The sequence below is a fragment of the Telopea speciosissima genome, chromosome 5 (assembly GCF_018873765.1).
Source record: "Telopea speciosissima isolate NSW1024214 ecotype Mountain lineage chromosome 5, Tspe_v1, whole genome shotgun sequence".
Lineage (NCBI taxonomy): Eukaryota > Viridiplantae > Streptophyta > Magnoliopsida > Proteales > Proteaceae > Telopea > Telopea speciosissima.
The window spans coordinates 1,156,431-1,176,099 of NC_057920.1; the positions used below are offsets into that span (position 1 = coordinate 1,156,431).

The 19,669-nt window shown below is 38.3% G+C and overlaps 2 protein-coding genes across 5 annotated transcripts; one reads left to right on the forward strand and one right to left on the reverse strand.

Annotated features, from left to right (window-relative positions):
- Positions 1-202: 202 nt before the first annotated feature.
- Positions 203-12,665, forward strand: LOC122661463 (SUMO-activating enzyme subunit 2-like). 2 transcript variants are annotated; one of them, XR_006332892.1, is made up of 12 exons: positions 203-428; positions 550-639; positions 2,433-2,516; positions 2,646-2,864; positions 3,813-3,914; positions 4,820-5,275; positions 5,377-5,606; positions 9,195-9,288; positions 9,387-9,569; positions 10,246-10,343; positions 10,522-10,683; positions 12,320-12,420. XR_006332892.1 is itself a non-coding variant. In XM_043856854.1 (11 exons), the coding sequence occupies exons 1-11, from the start codon at positions 396-398 to the stop codon at positions 12,663-12,665; spliced, it is 1,935 nt and encodes a 644-aa protein (XP_043712789.1). In that variant the 5' UTR covers positions 204-395. The 2 variants fall into 2 exon arrangements, 1 of the variants encoding a protein (XP_043712789.1); XM_043856854.1 differs by lacking the exon at positions 10,522-10,683 and having other exon boundaries at positions 204-428; positions 12,320-12,665.
- On the reverse strand, positions 656-19,124 carry LOC122661464 (peroxidase 72-like). 3 transcript variants are annotated; one of them, XM_043856856.1, is made up of 5 exons: positions 18,876-19,124; positions 18,545-18,736; positions 17,755-17,920; positions 17,227-17,663; positions 656-666 (listed from the first exon to the last, which is right to left on the reverse strand). In XM_043856856.1, the coding sequence occupies exons 1-4, from the start codon at positions 19,107-19,109 to the stop codon at positions 17,254-17,256; spliced, it is 1,002 nt and encodes a 333-aa protein (XP_043712791.1). In that variant the 5' UTR covers positions 19,110-19,124; the 3' UTR covers positions 656-666; positions 17,227-17,253. The 3 variants fall into 3 exon arrangements, with proteins under 3 accessions (XP_043712791.1, XP_043712792.1, XP_043712790.1); XM_043856857.1 differs by lacking the exon at positions 656-666 and adding an exon at positions 12,547-12,679 and having other exon boundaries at positions 17,421-17,663; XM_043856855.1 differs by lacking the exon at positions 656-666 and having other exon boundaries at positions 17,207-17,663.
- Positions 19,125-19,669: the final 545 nt, after the last annotated feature.

Below are 19,669 nucleotides of genomic sequence, written 5' to 3' on the forward strand. Positions count from 1 at the left end.
ACAACTTTGAGACTATTATTTTCCATCACCGTAAGGACACGGCAAGTAACAATGCCTCCTACCTGTAGTCTTCTCTTTAGTTGACTTGGGAAGCCTTGGAGGGAGTTAAAGAGTCGCCCTCAGGTTCTCATACAGTCCTGAGCCGCACAGATGGAATCCATGTGCGCGAAAGAGACAGCGGCTATTTTATTATTTCTTTTTTTCTTGGCGCCCTTTCTACGAAGTATATAGTTGGGCGGACGACCCTTTAGATTCTATTCTCCATTTCTCTCTACTCTCTTCCTTTCCCTTTTGTGATCACTTCTATCTGATACAGAAAAACCATCAGTTGGTATTTCTTTGCAGTAGTCATCACTCTCCAGTCTCCTCTCTCTTTCTACCGCAAGCTTGCCTCAATGGCGTCGGAGCAACAGCTTCAAGCAATCAAGGTACTATTTCTCTCTCTTGTACTTTTGTTCTTCCTTACTGGCCTCCTTTACTCCATAAAACTATGTATATCGGAGAAGATTTAGTCGATTCGGTTGAAGAAATTAAACCTTTAACGTGCAGAACTCAAAGGTGCTGATGGTTGGTGCCGGTGGCATCGGTTGCGAGCTTCTCAAAACTCTTGCTTTATCTGGGTTCCAAGACATCCATATTGTGAGTTGTTTGCATCAATTTCCTTTTCTTTCGAACTTTTTTCTTTTTTGTTTTTGGCTCCTCGCATCCTTTCTTTTTAGTGAGCTTTTAGTTGCTTCCACACTATGTCGGTCCCCCCCCCCCCAACCCTTTATTTTTCATTTTTTTTCATTTTTTGCTGGTTTAGGGTTTAACGAACGAAATTTTCTATTCCAATTTCGCAGTCGTTAGTGTTTCATGAAGTTCTTTGGCTTACAAAAATTTAGTGCTCTGTGGTGTTGGTTGTGGTGTTGTTGTTTGCTTTTATACCGACATTTATATGATGCTGGATGCTTACATCAGTTAGGTGACTACCACCAAGCTATTCTTTATACATTCATAACATGTTTCGGAGTCTTCTTCCTTCACTGTTTTATTTTAGATATTTAGCTTGTCTCATACCTACAGAAGTTTTTTTTTTTTTCCTCTTTAATCTTAATTTTGTTTTATATATGCATAAGAATGGGGCCTAGAGAGGGTGGTATTAGTGACCTTTTCTAAATTGGGTGCTGGGAGGGTTTTGCTTATCATTATTATTGTTTGAGTGGTTGAGCCGATCCCTTTTCTTAGTCCTTTATTTATTTACTATCAAAGAAGGATTTCTTGAGAGAAGAAGAGCTGAATATAAGAAAGTATATGATAGCCAAAATACAATGAGATTTTACATAACATTCTCTTGAAAAATGGATAAAAACATGAAAAAAAAAGATGCAGACTTATCCACCCGATGATTAATGCATGAGCTCCCAGCCTTTATAACAACAACAACAACACACTCAGTCTTATCCCAATTTAATGGGGTTGGCTACATGGATCCCCCAAAAAAAAGAAAAGAAAAAACAACACATTCCTTCAAACTCCATAGCTCACAGCCTTTATATCTCTTTGGAAAAGCTCACATTCCTTCAAACTCCTTTGTAGGCATAGCCCATATCATAATATAATAACCGCTGACATTAATCTTGTTAAACCTTTGGATTTATTTGTACAAATCCAATTGTTTCTTTTCTTCCATCTGCACCTTTAGTATCTTGTTTTTCTTACGTTCTTTTTGATACATTCTGTGTTAAGAGAGAAAAAAAAAGAGAAAGTGAGCTATGGACACTGTAACTGCTATCGAATAGCTGGTCATTTTGGGGTCTTCTTCTTTGGTGTTCTTGTTTTTTGATGATGATGGTGATGGTAATATTTTATTTGGACATGCTTTGGCTTGTCTTTTTTATTGACAGACTTAAGGTTTCAGCTTGCTATGCGGACCAAGGGGCAGTATGTTATATCCTAGATCATTGGGAATTTCTCATATACATTCCCTAGTTGAGAAACAAAATCTCCTATTTTCTTGTATGTGCATGAACTTTATGAGGTAGATAATATCCTGTCAAATTTCATCGGCTTTATATTAGTCAGATCCTTAGGCAATTATTCTGTTTCTTCAAAGTTACTGCCCAAGAACTTTTGGGCCAGTGGACTCCAAAATAAGTCCTATGAACCGAACTTGCAATTTATGGTGCTATTGCTTCTAGGTCCATAGGTATCATAAATGGTGACCTTTTCCCTTCTTTTTACGTTTGTTGACTTGTGAAAGAATACTGTTCCTGTGTTGCTTCTATATCTGATGCCCTGGCTGAAGTATCTTAGACCATTCATTGGATAGGATAATCCCCAGAACAGTGTGAGATATCTTGGCTTTTACATACAGCTGCTAGTGTATGCTTGTTTTTCGTTATATTTTATTCTAAACTTATTTATCTCACATTTGTCATGCCTACTTGCAGATTGATATGGATACAATTGAAGTGAGTAACCTAAATAGACAATTTTTGTTTAGACAATCACATGTCGGGCAATCTAAAGCAAAAGTGAGTAAGTTGAATTTGATCATTGCTTCTTGTGCACATGCAGGGGCTGGTCTAGGTTGTTTCTGCTCCATGGAGTGCTGGTTTTATTCAAAACTTTATTTATTTTTTTTGGTTCATTTAAATACACAGGTTGCTCGAGAAGCTGTCTTAAGATTTAGGCCTCACATAAGTATTACAGCCTACCATGCAAATGTCAAGGATCCTGAGTTCAATGCGGAGTTCTTTAAGCAATTCAATGTTGTTTTGAATGGTCTTGACAACTTGGATGCAAGGAGACATGTGAATCGCCTTTGCTTGGCAGCTGAGGTTCCTTTAGTTGAAAGTGGAACAACTGGGTTATTAGGGCAGGTGATGATGGTTCACATTGTAGTTTTTGAATCTAGTTCGTCATTCTACCGCCATCTCTTTTTATTTATGGATAAGTGATGAAGTTATATGCAGCTTTCTTATTTCTGATTTTAGGAGAAATAAAGGGTCAGAGCAACGTATCTGAGTCTCAGACGTCCATTTAACAGACATACTTGCAGACTGTCCGGTCATTTGCTGCTAGTCTAGTAAACTGATAGATTTCTTACTGAATTTGTGATATAATCAATAGGTTCATGCTCAGTGTAACCATAATTGCTTACACACTAAGATTGTAACCATGATGATTTTCCCTCCTTTGTACAATAGGGGGACCCGATCCTCTTTCTCCTGTTTGCATAAATGGTAAAGTAAAAAATTCTGTTCCGTACGGTGATGTTAGCTATCATAATGATCCAATGTTATCATACTTAACATACTAATGTAATTCTGAAAAAGATTAAGTTCCTTATGGGCCATTTTTTATATAATAAATTACAAGTGTTAATAACTTGACTGGTTAGTTGATCTGGGTTACCATGGTCTTTGGGCCGCTCAGTGGGTTGATTTGTTCTACATAGGAGACAGTTTTGCAAAATCATTAGAAAATTTTAATCGAAGTACTTTTTACAGTTTTCTTTTTAGGTTTTTGTTTTACTAGTACAATTTTCACATATGATATCTGGTTTCTTGATCCATTAAGAGGGAAACTTACAAGATAAAGAATACTGATCTAGAGTCATAGAGAAGAAGAGAGGGTCCTCTCACACACCCGTTTTCATTTGTTTCTCCATAGTTTTTCTTTTAGTTATCTAGAATTTGCACTTATGTAGTATTTACTTGTTCAAATGTTGTATTCATTCTTGACTTTATAAGTTGACCATTCTATGTTGATTTGACTGGCTGACTCTAATAATGATTTTCTTTTGTTTTCCAATGTAAGGATAACAGGTTACTGTTCATGTGAAAGGTAAAACTGAATGCTATGAATGCCAGCCAAAACCCACTCCAAAAACGTATCCTGTATGCACAATCACCAGTACTCCATCAAAGGTATTGACTAGTGGCAAGATCACATCTGTTTACTTGGGCTTTCCTTCACATGTAAAATATTGCTGGTGTATATGTTGGATTGAAGCATGTTACATTGATCATTGCAATGTGCTCACTTTTATGAATCTTCTGTACATTCAATTTTTTTTACCCTGCTACTTTTGAAGCACTTAATTTCCAGGGTTGATATACTTCCACTTTGTTGCTTTAATTTTACTGAAGGGTACAAGTATAGTTAAAAGCCCCTTTATTTGATTCTTAGGGCTCATTTGTTGCACAAACGTTTCCTTATGATTTCAAACTGCAATTTGCGTGCATGCTTTTATTACTTTTATGGTTGGGGATGTACATTGCCTTATCGTGTGGGAATTGTTAATATGCCATTTTATGGGTGGGGGGGGTTGTTTGTACTTGTGAATGTCAATATCAAATGATAGGTTCTGGTTGAAGGAGATGACTTCAGCCATACAATGGCTGATCCTTAATTTGTCACTAGAATAACCTGCAGCTTGTAGTTTACTTTTTATTTGTTTATTTATCTATATTTCTTCTAACTGGTAAGCCAGGCTTGAACATGCAAGAAAACTCCATTGCTATTAGCAATTCGTAATGGAATTTGTCTGGCTTTTCGATTTAGTGCTTGTTATATTTAACTTACCGATTGTTTGGCTGATATTGAGAGTAACCTCAGATATGTTGAGATTTCTCATTACTTCTCAATGTTTCTTTGCCTTTTCACTCCCATTTTCTCTATTAGAGGGGAATTTTCTTATCATCTGAATTTTATCGTCAATGGTATAATCTTGGCAGGTATTCTGCGAGTGGAGATATTTTTTTTATGAAAATCATTTGTATGAACTGCTCCATGCGTGTTTGACATTGACATCATTACTTAAAATTTGCAGTTTGTCCACTGTATTGTCTGGGCGAAGGACCTACTCTTTGCAAAGTTGTTTGGAGATAAAAATCTGGAGAATGATCTTTATGTACGTTCTAATGATGCTTCTAACTCATCAGAAATTGTTAGAGACCCCTTTGAACAAAGAGAAAGTGAAGATCCTGAGAAGTATGGACAGAGAATATATGATCATGTCTTTGGGCATAACATTGAAGCTGCTTTAGCCAACGAAGAAACGTGGAAAAATAGAAATAGACCAAAGCCTATATATAGCATGGATGTCCTGCCTGACAAGCTTGTTCAACAGAATGGGAATTTTGAGAACTCTACCGTTGCTGACCCATTGTCAGTGTCTGCGATGACTTCTCTGGGTCTTAGGAATCCTCAAGATGTTTGGAGCATAGTGGAAAATACAAAAGTTTTCCTAGAATCTCTGAAACTATTTCTAGGGAAACGAGAGAAGGTTTGGCTTGAGCATTGTATTCTGCATGTGCTACAACTTTTGTAACTTATTTTCTCTTTGATGTTCAGCACTAATGATGTCTTCTGTGATTTTATTTCCAGGAAATTGGTAACCTGATTTTTGATAAAGATGATCAGTTAGCTGTAGAATTTGTTACTGCAGCAGCAAATATTCGGGCAGCCTCTTTTGGCATTCCTATGCACAGCCTCTTTGAAGCTAAAGGCATCGCTGGGAATATAGTTCATGCTGTTGCCACGACAAATGCTATTGTTGCTGGGTTGATTGTGATTGAAGCAATCAAGGTTCTTCAGAATGATGTACAGAACTATAGGTTTGAACTACACTTCTGCTCCTCATTGAAGCATGTTATCTTTAGGATTGATTTTAGTTGTCAGTCTTCTGAACCCCCCCCCCTCTTACCCGCTCTCCATATGATCATAGGTGGCAAAATATAAAGAATGAAGACTATGTTTATTCAGTTCATGAAATGGTTGTTTCTGGATCAGATCTTAGTAGAGCTGTAAAAATTTATACGGATCTATGATTATGGATCCTAATGGATGGGGAATGGGTATTGGATACTGGTTGCATGTGAGATCCCTTTCTACATTTGATTGCAAAACGGTCCTGTCCAAGATACCCATCTAATTATGGCTTGGGAAACCTGGATTATAAAAAATATTTTATTGTAGATCCAAACCGGGTTAAATTGGTTCTGGATCAGGTTGAATGGGAACTGGTCTCTGATTTTTAATCCAGTCTATTCATGCCCTACTCAATAACTTGTGTATGCAGTATGCACACTTCAGGGGTGCATATTCAAATTTTTTAGGGAGAAGGCACACTGCACAGCAGGTATCATTCATTTTGGTTTGCATGCACACTAGGCAACCGTTTCTTTTATTTTTTGTTTGGTGGAGAAAGGAAACAATGAAAATGAAAATCATAGAAAGGAGAAATTTAATGAAGAAATACAGGAAGGCCCTGAAAACAGTGTACCTGAGAAAAGAAACCAGAAAAGAAAATTACACCGTCCCACCGAAACTGATGCAGTTCAAGGAGGATAATTGTTCACGTGTTACTGTTCATGTGGTTCTGTTCACTTGAACAGTGGTCGTAGTACTGTTTTCTTCAGTTGTGGGCCATATGGACAGTTGGCATAGCTGAGAGATGATGCCAATATTCTTTAGGATTTCATATCTCTAGTTTCATAGTACTTTTTTCTTCAGTTGTGGGCCATATGGACAGTTGACATGGGTGAGAGATGATGCCAATATTATTTAGGATTTCATATCTTTAGTTTCTATTTCAGCAGTTGCTATTTTCTGATATTGCTATTGAGGCAATGGCTAGATTGATAGGAGTTTCTATTTGATGATGACTTCTCTTTTTTAGTTAGCTTGGCAGGCAAGCATACTCCCGACGATTTTGGGAGTTGTTATTTTCTGTATTGATGATTATGGAGATTATAAATAAAGACATTGGGCTTCTAATTTTACATGATTTTTGGTCGAGATAATTAATGCTCTTTGAGTATGGTGAGGTGTGGTGAATCAGTCACATCCATTGGTGGTGAAGCCATGGAAGGAGGGTGGTGAAGCCCCACCGCAGGCCTAGGTGGTGATACCTACGGTCATATCACCTACTTCTTATCTTCTTCACTCTCCATCTCTGTCAACTCTGTCCAGCGATACTCCAGCAGAACCCCCCTTTTCATTGTCGTAGCCCTTAACAGGTGTGTTAGTGTTGAACCATTTCAGCCTACCATACCAAATCAACACCCTAACAATCCTCACCACCAAAACGACACTAGGTAATGTAGTACCGTAATTGAGTAATCAAAACAGTAACAAAACAGAATATTTTCTCAGAGAATAAAATTCCAGATTAGGAAAATGATTTATAACAGCAAATCAGATTGATAGATGGGGCTAATGATCAAGTTGTGTTCAGTAAATATAGGGTAGAATACTTGCTGAAAATCTGAGATCTATCCAATGGACAGATCAGAAAATGAGCCAATCCTAGTGAAACTAGGAAAAGGATACAACAATAATTTCACACACCAGAATAGAAATCGGAGAACAGAAAATAAATCTCGGTAAAAACAAATCACAAAAACCCGTAAATCAATTCACAAAGCTGAAGACAGAATTCAAGTTTAAGCAATAAGGGCAGAATAGGAAATTTAAAGTAATTCCAGATCAGCAGGTCAAAATTGTACCAAACTGGAATCAAATTCATGAATTGGGTAGATGAATTGCTGGTCAAAATCTTGAAGGAATCTAATGGTTGGATTGCTTAATCTCAAAAAACATCTAACATGTAAATCCTAGGTAGAACAGGAATTTGCAGAAAAATTCAAGGTCTGAACTTACTTGTTAATGGCTGAAGAAGTTGATGGAATAATAAGAACAACAGAAAATAACACCCGGGCTTTACACCGCAAGGTAGTTCGATTAGATCAAACACCAACCTACCTTGATCGCACACAAGGGGTTCCTTGATCAAACACAAGGGATCTTCAAACATGCAAAGGCAAGCAAAAGCTGCAATTTCTTTACTAAATTCGTGTACAATGCAAGGCCCTCTTAGAAACTTATATAATAGACTCAAAAATAGACTGCTCACTAAAAAGGAAAGGTCTAACCCAATCCTTAACTTATAAGATAACCTAAACTAACTAGGAAATTGAAATAATAAAGAAAATAGACTCAAAACAGGGATGGACTTATAGAATCCTAATCCTGCCTTAATTAAAATACTTGATAACAATTAAAATAAAGAAATAAAGACACTTAACAATCCCGTATGCCTAGCCTCTATCCACATTATAGGTCCATTAAAGTGGCCCATTACAAAGAATGCACATGGGATCAATGGCCCAACAGATACATAACCCAACCCAAAACTTATTTCTAATAAAATAAGCCCATTTAGGTGATTGAAGTGCATCACTAGGCCCACCTCCAATCCAACCAACTTCTAACACAACCCCAACGAAACCATAGACAAAGTAGAAGAATAATGAAGAAAGAGAGAAAAGAGACAACTAAAAGAGGAGAGATGAAACCCCTCAGAGCTAAAGCTTATTCTTGCTCCAGAAAAGGATTTTTAGCCTGTTCAATAATACAATTTCCTAGCTTATCTATCCAAAAAAGAACAATAGAAAGTCATAGCTCTGACCCCCACTTCTCTTCTTCCAGTCTTGGAGAAGGGGGTTCAATTGACTGCGAATTTGCGGTGTTTGAATTTTCTAAGCCAGAGTAGCAAAGTAAATATTTGTCATTACTTGGACACTTTATCTTTTTCTAATTGTATGCAACTAATGGACAACCAGTTTCAATCAATATTATTGAAAAATTAAACAGTGCTAAAATAAATCACCTAGGGACGCCCCAGTAAGAAGGAGTGATATGATCCCGATTGAAGGAGCTAAAAGAGCTAGGGGCAGGCCTAAAATGACCATAGGAGAAGTGGTGAGGAATGACATGCATAGCCTAGGTCTTGTACCAAGTATGATTTTGAATAGGGCCTATTGGAGGGCAAGGATCCAGGTAGCAGATCCCATTTAGCTGAGATTCTCATGTCATGCTGAGTTGGGCTACTTTCCTCATACTATCTTTCATTTGTCATTTTCCACTTTTCATTCTCTTCTCTTTCCTCATTTTCTATTTCATCTTTCATATTGCATCCCTCTTACGCTAGGACTCAGTTTTCCTTTGTTGTGTTTGAATCCATGTAGCCAACCCCATTAAGTTGGGATAAGGCTGAGTTTGTTGTTGTTGTTGCTAAAATAAATGTGTTTTTGAGTTTCTAAATTATAGGGGAGCTGTTTCAAATGTGTGAATGTGAAATATACATACATCGTTAGTTCTTTTGCCACTAATGGATTCTAATCTGATAGATACCTGTGCAGGATGACATATTGTCTTGAACATCCATCAAAAAAGATGCTTCTTATGCCAGTCGAGCCATTTGAGCCTAATAAATCCTGTTTTGTCTGTTCGGAGGTATTTTGGTATTCCTTATAGACTTCGTAGAATTTCTTTTACTTGGAAGTTTTTGTGAATGACATACTGCATTCCGGTCACCTGCAAATTGTGAACAGACACTACTGTCTCTGGAGGTTAACACGTACCATACGAAACTGCGAGACTTTGTTGAGAAGATTGTTAAAGCCAAGCTTGGCATGAATTTGCCATTGATAATGAATGGATCAGCACTTCTCTATGAGGTTGGTGATGACCTAGATGAAGATATGGTAGCCAATTATGAAGCAAACCTTGAGAAGGTATGTTATCTCATTTTTCCGTGTCTCAAAAAACTGATAAAGACATCAGCTTTTTTCTTTTGTTTTGTTTTGTGGAGCAATAAAGAAGGATATAAGTTGGACATAGAAAATGACATATACTGGAAAATGGAGTTATCTGGATCTCTTTTACCGGGTGCTCTCTCCTATTTTGGTCTCATGAATCGACAATGTGGAGATCCCTCAGATGAACAGCCTTTTGTAATTGATCATATATCCTGTTCTGTCCATTTATTTTACTTTTTAACTTGTAATGCCAGAGGTGCCAAGGGTGCTCGAGAAAGAGGGCTCTCTTCCATGTGTATAAGTGATTTGGAACTGGAATTTTCCCACATGTGGAGAGGGTAATCTGGCCAACATAGAGCTCCTTTGACAAAACTGCTACATAGAAAAGGATCAGAACCTCACTCTTCCTGTAAACTTGCCTCCCACCCCACTCCCCTTTCACCTTTTTCAATTGCCATGAGAGAAAACTCTTGTTTGTTCTTCATAGTGCAACAAAGTCGATTTCAATTATCTGAAAAAAATATCAGCAGGTTGGCTAGGCAAATCTGTTCTTATGGTTTTCTATTTTTGTTTCTTTTGTGGACATATCACATTGTAGAGGTTGCTTGCTGCAGGCTCTGTGAGTTCTAATTATGCTGTATATATCTCACAGGTGCTAGCTGAGCTCCCCTCTCCAGTTACTAGTGGAACAAGGCTCACTGTTGAGGATCTTCAACAGGAATTATCATGTGATATTAGTATTAAGCACAGGTTTTCCTTTCATGTTTTCATTTCATTTTACATATATTTTTAACTGTCTAAATGATTTTCAGGGAAGTTTCTAATATTTTAAAAGTTCTTTTATTGATGACAATGTATGGGTAATGCATGCAAATGTGCATGCACACGCACATGAAATTTCATGTAACTTTACAAACTTCCTAACCAGAAACGAGGAAGGTTGGGGTGGTGATGCAGAATCAAGGTTCCAGAAGCAATACCTGTGGAGGAAAGAGAAGAAAACAGATTCCAAAATCTGACTGTGACATCACAACAATCACAGCCAACACGACAGCCTGCAGCTGTGACATGACAGCCTGCGGTTCTGGAGGTCTTCAGCTTCTAGAAACCTTATCTTTATTCCAGCTTCTAGCAGCCTTATCTTTAGAAGCCTTGTCAGATTTTAGAAGTTTGCTTTCGTTTTCTTTTAATTGTAAAGCTTATCTTGGATTAAGAATATTTTATTCCAGTCTGAGTTGGCTATCTTTTTCTTATTGGTTGTTAAATCCTTAGATCAATTTAGAGCTTTTCTTGGTCGGATGATGTAATGGGTCAGATTGGAGCTTTCCTATTGGTTGGATGTTGTAAGAGCTGTAATCAGGTTTTTGGAGTTGCTGTAAATACATGTATGTAGGCCCTCCCATCGATTGGAATAAATAAAGATATTGTGTTTGCTAAATTTTGGCTTTCTGGATTTAGTGCTTACTGCTGCGGATTCAGTGGTGTTACTTGGTGGATTCCAATTGAAGACTAATATGGATTCCTTAGTGGAAGAGTGGAATCTCTTCATAAGTTTTGTGAATTCCTAGCCTGAGGTTTAGGTGAATTCCTGACCTGTTATTAAACTTTTTCTATCTATTCTGTTAGCTGAAAATCAGGTCAGATTTGAACACAGCTATATCCTGCGGCTTAGCTATTCTGTTTATCTTTCAATTCGGTTTGCTTGTTTGCTTCTACCATATAATCTGATGGGTTGTCTTCAGTTTGATTCATTACCCCTAGTTTAGTTCTCTCTGAATTTCTGTTTTGATCTCTTAATCCTCGAATCGTTCCAGTTCTGTATTTTCTTTTAGTTTCAGAATTTTATTCTTCCTTAGCTTCTGTTTAATTTCAGGTTTTGTTAGTCAATTTCTGAAATTCTGTTCTGTTTTCAAGTTTTCCTCGTTGTTGTAGGATTTCTCAGAATGCTACTATTTTGTTCTCAGATTTTTGTCAAACTTTACAGGCCCATTCTATTTGCTGAAATAATCCATCAGCTAGAGTTTTCGACTATGAGTTGTTTGCTGAAGTTTTCTTTACTGGATTACAGAATGTTATCTTATTTTAGCTAATCTCCCACTGGATTTTCCTGGTTTGGGATTAGTATGTCATAAATCCATGTACCCAATCTATAAATAAATCCATTCTATGAGCTGCCATAGATAAATGAAAACACAACTATGGATCAGCTAAGATTTGTTCAACTGTCCTTCTGATCGCTATTATAAGTGTGGAACACTGAACAAATTTATATGAAAAGTATTCATTGTATTTATAAATAATTGCAGAGCAGAAATGAAAGATTTACACACAAAGTTTGCAACACTCAATTCAGAATATAATAGAAATGAAGGTTGTCTAAATAGATTTTTTTTTTTTTATAATTTATTGTGATTATAAAGAAAAGTTGTATGCATAATTATTGAGTATAACATGAAAATTGCGTTATCTTATGTAATGTCAGTGTGCATCTTGTGTGTGGCAAGACCAGGCATCATAAATGATGTTTCTGGATAATACCATTTAAACTCCTAGTCATTTCATTTTCTGATCGCCAAAGGCTTTCTGGTGTCTCTTTTCTTGTACGCAATTTATTTGGCATAAGACACTGTGAATTGTTTGATCATGTTTGGCTGTTACGACTAGTTCTTTCAAGTTTCATTGACTTGTCTATATTTTGCCTGACATTTTTATGCCTATCTTTGCAGGGAAGAATTTGATGAGGAGAAGGAACCTGATGGAATGCTTCTATCTGGATGGGGACAAGCACCCCAAGTGGAGAAAGATGATGAGAAGCCTGTTGGCCACAAAGAAAGTACATTAGTTGTATCTCAGTTGGTTTCGATGGAGAATGAGGAAAATGGCGAGATAGAGATTATTCTCTCTGGGACTAAAAGAACACTCTCTCAAACCTTTACAGCAAGCACTTCAACTTCTTGTGGAACTGATGGTAATGGAGGTGACCAAAAATTTGAAGTTATCGATGATGACGATGAGGTTGTCATCCTCAATGGTTGGAACTCAGAAACTGTCAAGAAGAAGAAAGTGTTGTAGTAGCTGGAGCGACTACGAAGGAGCTTCTTCCATCTTAATTTTTTATCATTCGGGAGATTTAACTTATTCTTTTGATATCTGTAACTTTTCTCTAATTGATTTAGTTGGCGCATTTGATTTATAGCTAGATTCGAGTCTTCCTTTTGAAATAGGTTGGCTAGAAAGGTTGTATCATTTTTGTTTTCTACTTATAATGTTGGTGGAGGAGCTTTCATGTTATCTTTTGAGTGGAAGTGGTGCCTAAGGCCCAAAATGTTGAAAATGTCTTGGATATGCACATAATAGACAGATTGTCCAGTTGCTGTTTAAGGCTTGGAATGGGACAGAAATTACCCCTTATTAATACACTCTATTCTTTATTTTTGTGTTTTTCGAAGAAGGGTGTGGTGAGGAAGTCATTGGAGGGGTACTTCTCTCCCATTGGAAGTAGTAGGTTTCCCTTATTTTGGTGGATGCGCTTGATTTACTATAATCCATACAAGTTTCTCATGTAATGCTTGATCCTTCATTGCTTGATTTTACTATAATACATCCTAGGCTCTCTCTCTCTCTCTGGTTGATTTAGCGATTTACTATTATACATCCTAGTCTCTCTCTCTCTCTCTCTCACACACACACACATCAATAGTCATTTAATGCATTGCCTGCATTGCCAACTTTGAAGGTTTTCGGTTGACCCGTCGGCCACGTGTGATCCTCTGCTGCTGGCCAGCAGTGCGGCCTCGCACAGGCAGGGGCGAAATGCCCCACCCACTGCCCTAGTACCCTGCCTGGGTGGGGTCCACACCCTCCCTGTGTGAGGCCGCACGGCTGCCCAGGCAGCAGAGGATCCAAATTGATGAAATAATAAAGCAGATGAGCAGAATCTAAAATTAAACCTAAATCATAAAAGTATTATGGGGTGTTGTTCTCTGCTTGGGACGACCGCACGAAAAATTATAACCTCAATTTGTTTGCCCGTCAATTTCCTCAATTCCCTCTACCCAACCCGGGCAATATGTTCGGGCAGGGGGTAGGGTGGTCATTTCTGTCCCTTATTAGATGGAATTGAGGAAATTAACGGGCATGAAAATTGAGGGGATAAAGGTCCCGAAGTGTACGGGGGTGTAGGCTGCATCCAGACACATAGGGCTGGCCGGCAACAGAGGATCTAAATTGATGAAATAATAAATTAGATGAGCAAAATCTAAAATTACAAGCCTAAATCATAAAAGTATTATGGGGCGTTGTTCTTTGCCATGGAGCGCATGGGGGCACAGGATGCGTCCAAACACATAGGGCGGGGCGTGGTTGTCATTTCGGCCATTTAGGGGGGCGGGGTGGTCATTGTGCCAATTTTCATGTTCAACCCAAGCCCAATCCAGCCCTAGGTTGGGCTGAGATATCTCAGCCCAGCCCGAACTTGATTGACTTTATCGGGCCGTGTTGGGCCGGATTGGCATTGATTGACCCTAATTGACCACTCTCATGTGATTGGGTATTGATTTGTTTCATACTCAATTAACTATTAGATTTTTTTTGGGGTTAAAAAACTTAGTCCAATCTTAAAATTTTAAATACTTCGAGACCTTTATCCCCTCAATTAGATATTAAACAAAAATTACAAAATTTAATCAATAAATTTTTTTTTGATGAGAAAATGTAATCAATAAATTGTAAAGCATAATAACCTAACACAGGGTCGGTTTGGGTAGACAGGGCCAAACTTACACCCCTATTAGTAGGTATTGATCGAAATTGTCACCTTAATCCACGGTTCAAAGTATGTGTACGGGGTCCATATCAGTGTATAGCAGTTACCCATCCAACTACTCGGGCGTCCAACTCTTCCCCAACTATCCATCCAACGATTGGGAGGACTTGGACACGTATCCCAACATCTATCAACACATAGGAATGTGTCAAGTTCTCCTCGCAATTGGATGGGTGGTTGGAGAGGAGTTGGAGTTAAGAGTCGAACAGGATCATTTTACGATACATGTTGGAGAGGATCTTATTCCGATACATGCCGTTAACATAGCGGTGGAATCAATCAATCAATCAATATAGGAAAGGGCAAAATGGCAAAAAATAAAAAACCGAAAAATCAAGGGGTAAAATTGTATGGTCTGACCTGATCCGGCTGATCCGTATCAATACCGATATCAGCCAGACCGATAAGGGTACCAATATCCCGGGAATTTTATCCGCTGCTGTAACTACAGCGCTGCTATACTCATTGTGCGGCGCTGCAGGTGCCATGTGTGTCAGGTGGGGTCCACTGTGCACACATGGCACCTGCAGCGCCGCACGATGAGTACAGCAGCAGATTAAAGCCTACGCGCCCAAGCCTTTTCTTGTTCTAAAATCTCACCTCTACGTTTGTTGCTGAGAAATGCGAAGGTGAAGTAAAATTTCAAAATGAATGGAGAAGGCAAAAAACAAATCAATTCTGGTGACTTGATCATTATTTACAAAGATTATACATTCAAGGAACCATCCATCGATGGCGCAAAAACCAGGAAAAAAATTTAATTTGGAAGAAATTGACTGATGATGTTGATGCAAGTAAGCCTGATTAATTGATACTCTTTAAAAACCAAAAAAAGAGTAAGGGGGGAATCTTGTTGAGAGTTAAACATCAATGTAAGGCATGGTGGAACACTGGCTTGTACTGGACACCCTTCGACAAGGAGAAGGAACAGGGGAAGGAGATTTCGATGATGTTTCCTGCCAATCTGAATACTTTTTCGTCTTCTTCTTGAGATCTTCCACGCTGCGAATGTCTGCCATGGATACGAACGACTGCGATTTTCCAGAGTAACACTTTGATAGCCCTCTTCTTTTGCTGCCAACATTAATGAAAAAAATAAAATTTGAAACCATTAGCACCAGCAGAAGAACATAATTAATGGAATCAATAAAAAGACAAATCTATATAATTATACATACTTGAGAGGGAGATTGGTCCGTAAGGTAGCCATGTCAAAGGAGTCTATTATGTCTCTTGTCTTCCCCATTCTTCTTTCTCCTTCTTCTGCTTCTGCTTTCAGATAGGTTTGGGAAGAGAGAGATAAGAAAGTTGGAGATGAGAAGGGATTGAGATAAGGAGAGGCGTTTATATATATATGAGGGAGACGGTTGAGGTTATAACGGTCTCAGATAGGGAAGAGAATGCGATTGAGGATAAGTTTCTTCTTTTACACAACACGTCAACAACATTTTATCGATTGGGTTTGGGTTTGGGGGTTTTGGATTTTGGGCATTCGTTCATTGTTTGGGGTTCCTTACTCATGTCCTTCGACAAAGGTGGGTTTTTTTGGGGCCTCTAAAACTACTCTTTTATTAATTCATTATCTTTTGGATGGACAGGGTTCCTCCACTCCATTTGTGGCTCCACATTTTTTGTGAGAGGGAGAGGGATTCATGGGTCCACCATGGTCGCACACCTTCGTCTGGGTGTCAATGGATTGGTTCGGTCCAATTTCGATCGAGTTGAAATGATTTCATTCGATTATTGGGGCAATTCGAAATCAAATCGTTAAGAAAATTTCAGCTTTGATCCGATTGGATTCTGTTTTTTTATTATTTTTTGTTATCAGTTTGTAATTGAGATACTATCGGGTTCGTTCTAGTATGATTTCAGTTTTGCATGTAAACATAAGGAAATTGATGGAAAAATTCTGTTTTTTTTTGGGGTGGGGGGGGGGTGTTTCTAATTTTCATTGGGTTACTATCAGTCCAATCTCCTTTTTTTTTATCGGATTCAGTCCACTTTTTGGTTTTAGTTTCTACCGGATCCATAAAAGCCCAACCAAAGCCAACTTTATAAAGGTTTGGCTTGGTTCTCACAACTGCCTAGCACAGTTGGTGAACCGTGATGCGCTTCATGTTCATGCTTACCAGGACCAAAGCCAACTTTATAAAGGTTTGGTGGGGGGGGGGGGGGAGTTTTCTTCATGTGTATAGAATACAAAAACTAGGGTTTAGGGGGAGGGGGTGTTGGTTTAGTCGATTCCCATCGAAAATTATATAGAATCGATCCAGATCAAGATCTAGAATTTTTGTCTTATTATGTTTTTTCTTGCCTTCTAACCATAATTGCAGACTACATCCTTTAAAGGTTTCGCTTAACTTAAGCCTAGGTCCAGAAAAAGTTAAGAGGTTTATGGCATTCCTGTAATTCTTTATAATATGAATCCAGCCATGTATATATAATACAGAATCCATTGTAACATGAATGCCTCCATGCCCACCACTTATTATCATAGAAAATTTATTTTTCTTCAATAAATTTGCATCACTTAAATACAAAGCCCCAAAGAAAAAAACTAGAAGAAGAAGCAACATTTAAGCTCCCTCTCGACCCAAAACTTCTGCTATCACAATTCTATAAAGCATATATATATTAATGATACAAACTTCAAGAAAACTAGCCCTAAAAAACCGGCTTATAAGGTGAAGAAACCTAAGACCATATCAATCCACATTAATTAAATCCCTTATTATGGATCCGATACAGAATGGGTCCCCATATGACTGATATGAGATTGTAACATATAGATTTTACTTCATTATTGACTAATTATGATAAACCCGTACTTAGTAATTAGTTAATCTTTCTGCACTTCTTCCTGATCTCTCCATTGGATCTTGTCAAGGGAGAGATATTTCCCATCTTGATCATGGACTTTGCGAATTGCTCGAAGAAAAGCTCGGTATTCTCTGCATATTTCTTCACCAGATCCATAGATTCTTGGCTCTTGGTGAAGAGTACTTCATCAGAATTCAATAAGCCCTTGGAAGCCAAGAGGTTCTTGTAGTAGTTATTATCGAACTTGGTTGGGCTAACTTTATCCAAGAAAAATAGGTTCTGATCACCACCAGATCTTGGGCAACGGTTCTTTAATTGGACGGCGAAGGACTGGTCCAGAAACCTGTCAGGTTGCCCATTGCCGCTTTGGTTGTACAGCCTTTGCCTGAAGCTGGTGCATCTAGCATTCCCAATCGTGTGGCTCCCTGCATGCGCAACAGCATTAATTAATTGGTAGCTAAAACTTATAGCTTAAAAGGGTAAAATTGGTAATTTCAGTCAATAGTTTGTAATTACCAGAGAGGGCAACGAGGTCAACAATGTCAAGGCCTTGGCGCTTGTACTTGGTGAGAATGGTCTGGAAAGTGTTGTTGGGTGCAGGTATGTTGTTGTTTGAGCCGCTTAGGCTTGCACTTCTTGAGTCTCTTCTTCCCAATGGAACTTCCCAGCTCGGACCACCAGCCTACACAATAGACACACCCATCATACAGTTTTTTTTCTTCCTCCTCATTTAATGATACGGGTATTCTTATATGTATATGAGGTAAAATTGTCCGAAAAATCAATGCATCAACATTTTGGGGGGCAAAAATGATCTGTTATGGCCGGAATCATATAAGTATCAGCCAAGACCGATACGGATATCTAGATTAATACCTATGACCATGTTTATACATTTCTACAAGTACGCAAGTAGGCTTGGTGGCAGACACATGTCTCATGCATACCATTTTAAGGCATAAAAAGGGTTTTCTTGGAAACAAAAAGGACATGTTTGCCATCTAGCGGACGGATTCAGATCCTACTGTCGAGCTGCCCAATAGGAATGTGCCGCCCAGACATGGTGAGACGTACAATGATCGCCTTATCCCCACTCGGGCAAGGCTCTCAGGCAAAGGTAAGATGGTCATTGCACGTCTCCCCGTGTCTAGGCAACAGAATCCTGCCGGGCAGCTAGTAGAGGATCTAAATTGCTAGCAGAGCCATGCTTGGACAGACACATATCAAAACCTCTTTTTCCCTCTTGATGTGTATGATGCCAATATAAAAAAATAGTATATCTATTTCTCTCCCAAAAACTAATTACCAGAACAGTAGAATCTCTAGCGGCGAGAGCAAGTATATCAGCGCAGGAGACTGTCTGTGGGCATTCCTTTTCAAGTGCGGACTTAATGTCGTCAACGACGTCGAATCCTCTTGCAGAGTTCCGGTTTGGGTTTGACTGCTTCTCGCTCACTATACTCCCACTACTATCTAACAGCAGCGATCCATCACAGCCCTAATTATACGTACAGTGCAGGGCAGTTCGATGAGTTCAGTCACCCATGGCTATGCAATAAGCTCATCAGTTAAATTAACTACTACTACAGCATAATAAGATAAAAAGAGTAGTACATATGTGGTTCATATATACAAACCTGAACGAAACAATCATGGAAATGGAGCCTCAGTAATGAAGCAGCCATTCGAGCTTCTTTTGCGACAGCTTTCGAAACAACTGACTTTACAATCTCTAAAGCTTTTGGGCATGAATGCTCGTAGAACTGCGGATAAAGCTGACCTCCATTGTTATTGATATAGTGAGAGAAGCAAGGGTTGGGTAAGGCAAGAAGTGAAAGAAGTATGAGAAAGCTAATGAAGTGATATGCCATTTAGATCTGTTAGGTGATGATGTCTATCCTCCTCCTCCTCCCAAAGACACTGAAGGTGTAGAATGAGGAAGAAGAACTCGAAGCTTATCTGTGATGAAAATTGAGAGATGTGTTTTCAGTATTTATAGAAGAAACATACTTTTTCTATAAGAGTCAAGACTCAAGAGAGAGTGAAAGCTAGAGAAGGAGAGAGGGAAAGAAAAATTTAGAAAAGCCAAAAAAACAAAAGAACCTAAAGGGTCTTGAAAGAAATGGTCAAACTTGGTTCATTATTTTATAGGAAAAATATTAATTATTAATAGTGGATTATTGTAGAGAATGGGAAAAAGATTAGGTCACCTGTTACACCTTGTCTAAGCCACTAGACAGCTTATTAGAGTTAAAAAAAGTATCTAAGGTTATTTATGTGAAAAAGTAAACATTCTTTCTTCTTTGATAAAAAACAAAGGGTACTCAGTGCAAGAGGTTTCTATCACTATAGAGTCTGAAGAGGGTCATAATATACGCAACGTTACCTCTATTTCACAGAGAGACTATTTCTAGAGATTTGAACACGTGAC

Coding starts and splice junctions, on each gene's coding strand:
- LOC122661464 (XM_043856856.1), bottom strand. CDS start 19,109: ATGGCATATCACTTCATTAGCTTTCTCATACTTCTTTCACTTCTTGCC. Junction 17,921..18,544: donor CTAGAGATTCTACTGTTCTG/GTAATTAGTTTT, acceptor TCTATTGTGTAG/GCTGGTGGTCCGAGCTGGGA. Junction 17,664..17,754: donor TGACCTCGTTGCCCTCTCTG/GTAATTACAAAC, acceptor TTGCGCATGCAG/GGAGCCACACGATTGGGAAT.
- LOC122661463 (XM_043856854.1), top strand. CDS start 396: ATGGCGTCGGAGCAACAGCTTCAAGCAATCAAG. Junction 640..2,432: donor GGTTCCAAGACATCCATATT/GTGAGTTGTTTG, acceptor GCCTACTTGCAG/ATTGATATGGATACAATTGA. Junction 10,344..12,319: donor GATATTAGTATTAAGCACAG/GTTTTCCTTTCA, acceptor CTATCTTTGCAG/GGAAGAATTTGATGAGGAGA.